Here is a 12,082-nt window from a genome sequence, read left to right as displayed (position 1 = left end):
CATTTTTCTAAGTGAACATTTGTTGATGCTGATGATCCAAATTAATAAATGCCTTTTTGTGGGTGTTTTTGCTTATAGTGAGAACCAATCATTACCTTCTAACATGCATTTCTAATTCTCAGTCCAGCAGTCCAAAGACTAATCATGTTAAACAATATATTACAAAGACTATAATTAGGCTGGCAAGAACCATCCTAAGGTTTAGTAGCTTTGTGAGGGTGATTATTCTGTCCCACAAAGACAGATGACAGATGAGTCAGATGTGGAAGGTATATCCTCCAGAGAAGGACATTAGACATCAAGAAAATCCATATTAAAATCTTGAAATTTTTAAATAAACACCAAAGAAAATCCACAACACAAAATAGGGATATGACTGGTTTGCAACCCTCACTGAAGATTACTCTCCTAAATAACTTTCATCTGACTGACACGATGGTATATGGAGCATACAACAGTGGCTTGGCATTCCTCGTCCCCAATGCCCTGATAATTAAAATTGAAATAACAATTCACTTAAGGGAAATATCTCATTTTCCTGTTTTCTTTCATAACGAGCATTGCCTTCATCACAGAGTGAAAAATTCATCTCTAATTTGATTTAATTGGCAGGACTATTAAACAAGGGAAATGCTACCTGCAGGGATCCATCAGCCTGTTGAGAAAGCCTAGAGATGTTTTCATACTTGAGAACATTTGATGCCAGTTGGAGACCTTGTAAAAGTTGTTTTCCATTCAGCATCCAAATATTTCTGTGCAGTGCTGATTTGTTGTAGAAACTTGAATGGCGAGAAGGAAAATGACAAGGTTAATCGCTTACCCACCCAAGGGTTATTAATAATCATGTTCGCTCTACTCAGAGAGCTGCAGTGTCTGTTTGATATCCCTGCCTTTGTTTTAATACTTCTAAATCCCCCCAAATAAAAGTTCCATTGAATTGCCCTTTAACTAATTAGATTTTATATAATGAGGGAAAATGATCAGGCTAGTGTAGCAACATGGCAAATTGCATGGTGTGCCACATTGATTTTGAACTGTTTGCTGATGTTACAGAAAGAAAGCTAAGATCTCAGGTGAAATGCCTTTTGGGACTATTTTATTGTGTACCTAGTATCCTCATCACAGATCCATTTCATATTTGTGTAACTAGCATTTCATATTCATGAAAACTTTGTTGTTATCCTAAAATTGAATGAACATTAGGACATAGCTGCCTTTCAAACTAGATGGAGAGAAACTTGAAGCAATCCCACTAAAATCAGGGACTAGACGAGGCTGCCCACTTTCTCCTTACCCATTCAATATAGTACTTGAAGTCCTAGCCAGAGCAATCAGACAACAAAAGGAGGTCAAAGGGATACAGATTGGAAAGGAAGAAGTCAAAATATCACTATTTGCAGATGATAAGAGAGTATATTTAATCCTGGATAAAATCAAATACTCCAGTTAAGAGGGGAGGAATCTCCCACTTAAGAGAAGAAAAATTGGAGAGGTTTACCCATCTATATTTCCCACATTTGCTCATCTTGAACAAATTGGTTTTTAAGGTTCTAACCTTTACCTAGTCAATTTTAGAATGCCAATCCACTTTTAAGTGTGAGCTAAAATCTCTTCTTTGCTAGTTCCCTTTATAGGATAGGTTGTTTTCTAGATAGAAATAATATTAAAATTCCTATATTGACCCCTCAAACAAGTTACTGTGTAGCCCTACCCTGCAGTAGCTCCTGTCAGGGTGTGTCAATTGAAGTCTTCTTCAAGTGTGCATCTTCTTGAAGTATCAGTAGGTAGGTGACCAATTGACCATTCTGCTTCTTTGGAAAAATTATACAAAGATATGTGCTTTGAATTGTAGGGCCTTATACTCCAACTTTCTACAAAATTCTGCTTTACAAATTTGAGGTCAGAGTGACCAAGTAACTTTCCCAGTAAATTATGAGCTGGACTGTCAATCTAACTTCATAGCATTAAATGAAATAGAAGAGAGTACATAAAGACAAAAAAACTGGATTTATTGACTCCTGCCAGAACTCTTTCTGTGTAGTTAAGAAACCCCTTGATTCCCAAATTGACCCATTTCTGTGCAGAGAACCACAGACTTTGAAGAAAATAGGCATTATTTTGCAGGCACTTAAAGGTACCGTCAGCACAACTTATAAGCACGACAACTGAGGAAAAAGGATCTCGAACCTTTGTCCTATCAGAGCACGTACCTCCTCCACCATCGAACCACTCCCTAATGGACTGACCAGAGAGGAAGTGTATAAATGTTGGATTATTATAGAACACAAAGCAGTGTGTGAGCTATGCAAATTATGAAAGATGCTTACATGTACTGTATGAGAATGAACCAATCTTTGTATCTCTTGAAACAGTTGCTTACAGCAAAACACAGTTAACTGTGCCATCCCAAGGACAGAGCTCCTACTATGACATTAAACTCATCTTCCCTTCAGCTGAATGATGGGGCATTTCTCAGAAGTAGAGTGGTATCTGTGAAGATTGCAAGATTACCTCCAAGGGAATTTCTCCTGAAGAGCTTTGGGATCTTCTATAGGCCCTTGCTAGGGAAAGCAATAGCACTATTTCAAGATTTCCCTGGGATCACTAGCAATGATTATACAAATACAAAACGGCCCTGTATTGTCATTTCCACTCAATTTTCACTCCATATTCCCTTAGACAGGTGTTTAATGAAGGTTCACCAACATTTTTCCAGTAGCAGTTTCCATCTCGGTGGGTCTTTAGAACCAAACTATTATATTAAGAGTAGTGCAATTAATATATTTAAAGAACAACTCCTCCAACTTCATCTTACCTATTAAACAAAGGTGAAATTCCAGATAAAATCTAGTTTCCAACTCCTGTCTTAAATCTTTCCTACTAAGAAATTGCCTCCTGGTTATTTAAAATACCACAATGGAAGATAGTATGTCATGAATATTCTAGAAAAAAATCTAAATTTTCTCCTTGATGGGAAAGAATAGTCAGCTTGTTCAGTCTTTAAAGACGTTCACAAATGAAATGAAACTCACTTTCCATTTCTGATTACTGAATGTGATAGAATATTCTCTTCAAAATTTGCTTATATAAATAAAAAAGTCTTTGGTTTCTGCTTCAAGATTGCTTTTCAGCTTGATTTCCATGTCTAGATGATCAGTTTTAGTAATTCTAGCATGGTTCTTTTGAATTTACGGTGCAGAACCCTTTCTTGGGGCACAAAGGAAAAAAAATGTTCTTTCAGATTCTTATCTTTATAATGTGAATCTCAATTTTTCTAATTCATAAAAATTCATCTCAAGTGTTACAAATGCATTGTTTCATAATTTTTCACAGGGCCTTTTTTTAAAACAAAAAACCCAACAAAATTACATATTTTAATTATATGCTAAGCTACTGTGTTTCCAAATGGAAACCTGGAAAGTAGCATTCCTGCATTGTGAGAGGTCAAACTCTAATATTTACCATAGTTTGAGAGGTAATTTGTTTCATTGTAAACAGTAGAGTTTATTGACAGTTTCAAAGCAGATTATTCCATAGAGAAAGCTAAATCTTAATGAGCTTAATACCGGTCAGAATGCCCCTCTTTGGCAGAATATTACGACTGGAAAAAAAATAGGCAAGCACATTCTTCTCCCTACTTTGATAAGTATTCTAGAAGAATATTTTTATTATATTATTTGGTCTCTGTTGCCACAGTAACCACAACAGAATGCTCACTGCAACACAGTTTCCACGAGAAGCAAGGCCACAGTCTCCATTTTCCCAGTGAAAAAACATAAGCTTAGAGAAGTTAAGAATTCGTAAAATTAGAATTTGAGTTCTGGTCTGAGTTCTTTTTGTTTGTCCCATATTTTAAATAAATTTCCATTAAATAGTTATTTTCTAGACTCTTAATAAATGAAATTTGGTTTTTAAAATAATAAAAGAATAATCATAACCTATGGATAGTGCAGATACTAATATATTACTTTTAAGAACATGTTTGTGGCAATGTATATTATGTTCTCTTTATCATGTATATAGGCAGTCTATAAAGTCCAGTTAAAAAGATAACAACACACAAGTCTATTTTACTATATGGCCTGTGTCACAGAGCACCATTCCTGAGTGTTTGACCATCTGCAAGTGGTGACCCCTCCCCGGCACTGCCATGCAGCTCTGATTGAAGAGTAACTGTGGGAGTAAAAAGACCCACAACTAAAACATGCAACCAACAAGAATTTTCCCTCATAGAGGGGACTCTAAAGGGCAAATGTGTCCTCCCAATAGGCATTGTGCTTCCATAAACATCAACGCGATCTTGTTAAGTCAGGGAGAAAATGCGGGCATCATAGAACTTGTCTGTAGAAAGAAATCCTGGCGATCACTTCTCCAGCATCTTCGTCTTAAGCGTAAGGAAACTGGAGTTTGGAGAAATTAAGAGGCAGAGAGCTCCTAAGAGGTACAGCTGAGACCAGATTCCACATCTTATGACTCTCAGGGCTATTTGCCTCAGAATGAAGCACCACTCTGAGATTCTCCTCGCTGATTGGGGAAATAAAATGAAATCAATAAATTTGTAGCAGTTTTCCCAATACAACACAAATTCTTTTGATGTAGTGTAAGATTGCCTATCTGTACTGTTTATCTAGTTGTGAAAAGTAGCCCAATGGCTAAGAAGTCTCAGAGGTTTCATTGCACTTGGATATGATAAGATAGCACATGTTTCAATTACGTTATCTGTATACTTTCCAATGTGCTTAATTTACTTCAGGGAATTAAATAATTGTTCATGTTTATTGATAATTCAACTTAATGACAGAATCTTAAGAGAAGCAAAAGAATGAGGGAGTAATATGATAAATTTTTATTCTAAGTTGACCTTGTAATTATAAAACAAATATTTTAAATTTAAGATGAGATATCAAGTTTTTTTTAAATCGCATGTTTGACCAAATATCTAAGCATATATGGATAAACAGTAGCCAGATATGAGAGTTTGGAAACCACAGATATTAATATTCATTTCTCAGGATGTTTTCACACCCTAAAAACACATAGCATATATTATTTGCCCCACTGAAAAATTATACAAGGATTTGTACCTTGTTCGGGAATGTTAACAACCCTACATAACAAAACTACTAGAAAAAGAGTTTAATTCTATTTTCAAGCAAAAGCAAGGGTTTCCACTGCCCAAGAAACTAAGTTAGTGACACAATATGGAGGGAGATATTCTATGTGGGGAACACATAACTAGTGTTCACCCAGAGAATCTCACACTGCTCAGTTAAATAGTCTACGCCTTTTAAAGTTCAAGATAGGTCAATAAACTGCAACCTCAAACTCCGCAAGATGGGGGGACTAAAAACTAGGGAAAAAATGACCCTAAATTATCCCCAATAATTTATATATATTTTAATATATTGGGATAGGGAATAAAGTTTCATTCATGGAGTTAATTGCTAAAATTCATTTATAAGCTATTATAAAATTGATTAAATTGCTTTCATTCTTTAAGAAAGACTTCTGCTCCACAGCCTGTGTCTGGCCTGGATCTGAATATGCAGCCCAGACTGGGATTTAATTTGTGAGAATTTCCCTGTCTTCACCTCCCAGGTGCTCAGAAAGTTGTGTAAAGCTCTTGATAAAGTTTATTAACAGAATGATGAATTAAAATGTTGTGCTTATTTCATTAAAACAAGTTCATTAAACACTTAACGTTACAGTTTCAACCCTCCCCCCACTTATGATATTTATTTCCTCTCACTAAGCTAATACGATCTTAATTTGGTACTAACAATATAAGTAACTAAAATCAATCTAATAATTAAAACATTTTAAATAAAAAATTTTGGCATGATTCTCTCAAACTGTGAATATACTACTTCCCAAAGCTGATCATCAATGAGACTTTTTCCACTAATTCAGTACCTACCCATTGTCAAAATGGCGAGATGAGAATCAACGTCCTGTGAATCGCCCATGTATCTGGCATAATGTGGCCAAGTATTTGTTTATTTAACAATGCCAAGATGCACATGCAGAAAAACATGATGTTCTTTTTCTACTCATACATTTGAATAAGTATAGTCATATTAAGTTTTTTCTTTGTTTGTGTATGAGAGCAGAGGAGATAAGGGCAGTGTCACCAATGGATCTGTGAGATTAACTTTTCAAACAAGTCAATGTAATATGAAAGTTCCATGTCTTCCAAGAACTTTATTGGCTATGATCCAATGATAGAAGAAGCAATCTGATAATACCTGTTTACAGTAGCTCAGCCACTTGATACCAATTTCTCAATTATCAGATGCTTACTGAAGGTTCCCTCAAAGGCTTTATCTGTCTTTGAAGAGATTCAATCTAATCAGGCTGATGAAAAGTGGACTTATAAAATTTTAACTAACAATATTAAAACTCAGGCCAGTCCACATTGCCAGCAAGAAGTCAGGAGTGCTCACAGGTAATGCACGGAGGCAGGACAGAGTCACGGCTGCCTTGAGAACTTGGTGATCACAAAGAATGACGCACAAGACGTGCGTTTCTGAGCTGGTTTTAATGAATGAGATTTAAATCATGAAATAGTTGCTTTACTAGCCATGGTCTTTGAACTTAATAAAACTACCACATTCAGAACATCAAGTCTTAAACATGGAGTGCTTCTTGCCTTCTATAGTATTTTGGGTTTTGTAGCTGATGGACCTAAAACGGAATTAATAGCATGAAATAGAACTATATCCTTGATTACTTCTGGTTTATAACAAGTAACTTAGAAATGCATTTTGAAGCAAAAACATCAAGAAAATATATCCATACGTACCAGGCCATAGATAAGATTGAAAGACCTTTGGGCTACTCCTTAACAAGAACCACCAGTAATCCCTCTTTCCTTCTCTGAGAAATTACATGCATAAAAGTAGGAAATAGATCCACTTCCTGTCAGAGATAATGGCTCACACTTAAAACATACCGCATTGGATTCTCATGAAAGACTAATGTAACCAGTTCATATCTGTAAATATAAATTGAGTAGAATAGAAACTTCAAGTGAGAAATTATTTCTTTAGTGTTATCTTCTAGCCTCAGGCACCAGCTTTACGTATCAGTTTGGCTTGTTGCCGTCCCTATTTGGTTATTTGTGTAGGAACACTCTACTTCATTTCCAAAGTAAAGGCAAATCTTCATTAAAGAAGTCGCTATACAAATAATGTCCATTCAATGTTTTGGGAGTCATCAATTGCTTGCTCTTGTTTGCTGTGGAAGTCATGTTTTGTTTAAGTGCATCACAACCAGGTTAAAAAAAAACCAAGGTGTGTGGTTCATGTCTTTGTCCATATATATATATATATTTGTTATTGTTGTTGTTGTTGTTTAGACCAAATGACATCATAGCTGAAAATAACACTCCCTGATTTTTCCTGATGCATACAGCTCCTTCAAAGTTTAATAGGATATGGCCGAATATTTCTTCCCTTGAGGTTTCTAACCCAAAACAAGGTAGGAGCATCTAAAATTCCTGATATAAAAATCCCATGTTTGGGGGGAAATCCTATATACCATCTTACCACTAGAACATTATCATGGATGCTTTCTCTTCGAATGACTCATAACTTGAATATTTATTTTTTTCTAATATGAACGGAGTCACAGATATACTGGAGTAAAAGAGGACCGAGGGGAAAATGGGATGGAACAGAAGTTATAAGTCTTAAACAAATTTACTTTTGTAGAGTCCCAAGCAAAGCCTAGAGTTTAATTGTCAAGGTAGCGGACGTAAATCTTAAAAACTTATGGGCACCACAAACTCCTTCCTTCCCTTTTGCTCTTAAATAAACTCACTGGTCGCCTCCATTGTTCTGAGGGTCTCGAAGAATAGGTGAGGGCATCATTGAAACTCCCAGAGGGTCTGTTTACTATTGCTCCAAATTGACTTGCAAAACTTTGGTTCTCTCTGTGTGTCCCTCCCCCCCTTCCCTCCCTCCTTTCCTCTCCCTCCTTTCCTCTCCCTCCTTTCCTCTCCCTCCTTCCCACCCTTCCTTCTGCCCCTCCCCTTCCCTTTTCCTTTCTGCCCTCCTTCCCTTTCTCTCTATGCTTCTGCCTCTACCTCTCTGTCCTTTCCTTCTTATATCTATATCAATGCATGTATACACATTCTAAAAATTCCCTTGTTAGGATTATCCCCCCATCCCATTTACCCATGAACATTTATTTTCGCCAATGTAGAAAAAAATACACAGTCTGTTCTCAGAACAGTAATTTTATTATGACTTCTGGTATCAGAAGGAAGGAAGGAAGGCAGGCAGGCAGGAAGGACGGACGGACGGAAGGACGGACGGACAGAAGGAAGGACGGACAGAAGGAAGGAAGGAAGGAAGGAAGGAAGGAAGGAAGGAAGGAAGGAAGGCAGGCAGGCAGGCAGGCAGGCAGGCAGGAAGGAAGGAAGGAAGGAAGGAAGGAAGGAAGGAAGGAAGGAAGGCAGGCAGGCAGGCAGGCAGGCAGGAAGGACGGACGGAAGGAAGGACGGACAGACGGACGGAAGGAAGGACGGACGGACGGACGGAAGGAAGGACGGAAGGAAGGAAGGAAGGAAGGAAGGAAGGAAGGAAGGAAGGAAGGAAGGAAGGGAGGGAGAAGCAGAGGGAAAAGGGAAGCAGGAAAATGGACGAGTCAGAACTGAAGTAGGATTACATAGGAAGAAGTGGATTTTTTAAAGCTGCAAGGTAATGTTAGATTCACACTGCCATCTTGCCTGTATGTACATGTGTTTGTATATAAATAGGAGCTTATCTCAATAGAAAGCAGTGTTCTTTTGCCTTCTTTCTCCAAAAATAAAACATTCATCACCGACTTCTGCCTTCCTTAGTTATAGACAGGATGTCCCTTTTGAACTCTAATGAATACAGATGGAGGAGGAAATGAGCAAAAGGAGGAACCAGGAAATAGCTACTAAGCAAAACAAAATATATTAGCAATTTGTTGAGGAGTCAAATTGGAAGGGCTGCATTTTCAGTCCACTATCAGAGTGATGAAATCGAGACTGTCCTAGATACATACATTACTAGCAAATAGAATTACCTTAATCATTTGCTCTAAATGAATTTCTCCAAGTTTCTGGGTACATACATGGAAGAAGAAATACAGTTCAAGCTTATTCCTGCTAATACAATTCCCCAAGGAATGGGGGCAGGGGAAGCTTTAGTGGTTTTATTCCTCTGCAAGTTCACTGAGAGCATCTTTCAATGGCACACAGTATTTCCCACTGACCTCTGTACTATGACAAATATACAAGAAAAGACCAAAGGCTTACCATTCTCCACAGTGAGTTTTGAACTGAATAAGATTATGCTTTGTTCAAATCATGAAATGGGCCCACTTGATTATTTTGCTGTTTTTGGTATTCATGGGACAAAAGCTTTCAGAAACGGCATTAGAGAAGGCTAATGTGGATAAGGAGCTCAAATTAAGCTACTTAAAATGTAACACAGCTTGGATTAAGTTCCAAAACCCAAAATACTAGTGCTACAAACTGTCTAGCAGAGGACAGTTCTGTGGAGCCATAATTTAGCTCGCCAATATCAGCAAAGACCCCCAGACCCTATTCTATTTTTGCTATTTGCACAAGCAACTCATCATGAATCAGTGGAAAAGAAGCAGCAGGTTATTTTAGAAAGACAATGCTGTCATTCACAAAGGACAGCAGCACTGAGGCAATACACATTGAGAAAAGAAACACAAGGTCAAAAAATTCACCATGACCCTAAGGTCAAATCCTGCCAAATGGTTGACCATTTGACTCTGTTCTGTGATCTCTAGTTGGTTCTGCAACAACAAATGCTCTACTGGCTCACACGTAGACAGATTTGTGGTGACGTAGACAGAGTGACATGGTAAACTGAGGCACTGATAGTGCTCGTTACCTCAACATTCCAACAGTTACTTGTGAAGCAGGATGATCAGGGATCCTAGCACCCATATTATCAAGAGGATAAGCTTTGGTCATGGGACTCCTGACATAAATGCTATGTCTTCATACCTCTAAAAATAAAGCTTTAGTGCTAATGACAGTGTTGAAACATTTTCAGCCAAATAAGGGGCCTTCCTTTGTAATCGCAACAGATTTCCAGAAAGAGCAGGTTAGAACAGTCCCTTCTTCATCTAGGGCTCCAGAGAGTGGGATGGTAATAAGGTATTTATTACAGTTTGACGTTTCGTTATTGTCTCTAATTTGCTGTTCATTTTTTCAAACCTATGCAGTTGCTCCCAAATTAGCTTTGTCAACAGTTTCTTCTGTTCAAGTTGCAAACCACAAGCGAGGTAGGAGTTCTTGGATTCATACAGTGATCCCATGGTGTTATGTGTTGTGAGACATTGCACTGTATGAATCTGGAATATCTGTGAAGTGTACCCATCAGCTTATCGGTGAGCTTATCATGTCGACTGATACCCAGCCAGTGCATCAGCGAGTACGGAGAATGTTACATATATCAAAAATGACTTCACTCAGAAATTCACCCATAATTAAAGATGCCTCAAGATTTGTTTTCTGAAAAACTAATGTTTGGGTAGGAATTATGAGAGTTTAGGTTTATGAGTTGGAAAGCACTAACACTCATGCTCCTTTTATTAAAAATAAGAAAAACCACTGGCAGTGTGTCTCAAGGTTGTTTTTTGTGATGCCAGGAAGGCAGACCCCTTTGATGGTTCCCATTTCAGCATGTGACTAAGGAAATGTATTAGAGTTTACAGTTCCAAACCTGGTTTTGAACAAATGTGCAAAATATCCATGAAGAGTTCTGGATTAAGTATTGGCCACATTCTAAAATAATAGTCCTGTCACTTTCTTTTAATTAAAATGGGCAGTAGCTTATCTGAGATTCACGAAGGGCCTACTCCAGCTAGCATCTGTCATTCGCGGAATGAAGATTTTTCAGGAAAGATAAAGACCCTATTTTTATTCCTTCACCAAATTTCCTTAAATGTCCTCTGTACCAGGTGTGTCTTGTTTTCCACTCTTCACTGTTGGGCGTGTCTTCCTCCTTGTTTCTTATTTCATTTTCTATGAAATACCTTGATAAAATTTGAAGTTGGTTTGATCTTCATGGTGAAATACCAGGAGAGCTTTCATCTTGCTTCACGAATTTAACTGTTTTCAAGATGGCAGTCAATGCTGAATTTATATTTGAAGCATGTAAAGAAAAGGAGAAAGTTGGTGACACAATGGCAAAAGGGAAAATAATCACATTTAAACTATGTCCTGATGCCTTGTGGTGTATTTTGAATTAAGGAATATTAAGAATGGCCTTTGGAGGCAATTTCATCTGGGCTGGGAATTTGAGAAAATAAGTACAAATGAACCTGTGGTAGGTTCCAAGGGTTAGAAGTTGATGTGGACTCATGATCTATATCACAGAAGTCATTATAACTGTGGTAAGAAGCTTTCCCAGCTATAATAAGCAATGCTGTTGAACCAAACCAAAAAAAAAAAAAAAGACAGAGAACGGAGACAAGAGAACTGATAACCTTTCATTCACTCTTATGCCCGATATACAAAAGGCCTCTTGACATGAGTCCAACCCTGTGACTTCTAGTTTCTTCAGTCAGAGTACTAATTAGTTGCAGACATATTTCAGAAGCAGGAAGAAGCCAGCTAAGAGAGGAAACTTATCACTAAAACTGTGCAGAAGATGCTCAGAGCCTGCAAAAGGATGCAGAACAGGGTAGAGTGAAAAAAAATAAGAGAGAATTCTACAGGTTCTTCATTCTTCCAAGGGAAAGATCCTAGGGGAAGCATCATACTGCTAATTCAATTAAGGAAAAAGAATTCTCAAAAGTTTTATTCTTTTGCCTCCTTTCTAAAGTGGCTTCCCCAAACCTTTTCTACGTAAATGAATGAAATGAATTTTCAACAGTTCTGGATTTGAGTAGACTTTCCCAGTTTGAGAAAATGATCTATGACAACTAGAGTGTATATTGTTCTCATTGCTAGGGTCACATAGGTGATGCAATAATATAATTTCAAACAAAAGGAGTAAGTAAGAAAAAAAGACATAGAAGGCAAAAGAAAACATCTCTTCTTCCTGATATTATTTTTCTTCAATTG

At 37.4% G+C, this 12,082-nt stretch overlaps 1 protein-coding gene across 5 annotated transcripts in view; it reads left to right on the top strand.

The window, feature by feature from the left end:
• Nucleotides 1-12,082, top strand: part of Ntng1 (netrin G1) — a 363,053-nt gene that overhangs the window by 291,217 nt on the left and 59,754 nt on the right. For 2 of the 5 annotated variants that reach the window (XM_008761394.4, XM_017590776.3), the window contains exon 6: nt 7,414-7,479. The exons of 2 other annotated variants lie outside the window; for them this stretch is intronic. In XM_008761394.4, coding sequence (XP_008759616.2) covers nt 7,414-7,479 — 66 coding nt within the window. Of the gene's footprint in view, nt 1-7,413; nt 7,480-10,236; nt 10,297-12,082 lie in introns of all 5 variants that reach the window. One more of the 5 variants, XM_017590779.3, reaches the window with a different exon arrangement.

Source organism: Rattus norvegicus, chromosome 2 (assembly GCF_036323735.1).
Source record: "Rattus norvegicus strain BN/NHsdMcwi chromosome 2, GRCr8, whole genome shotgun sequence".
Classification (NCBI taxonomy): domain Eukaryota; kingdom Metazoa; phylum Chordata; class Mammalia; order Rodentia; family Muridae; genus Rattus; species Rattus norvegicus.
The sequence above is the reverse complement of the archived record's forward strand: the minus strand, read 5'-3'. Positions and strand labels throughout refer to the sequence as shown.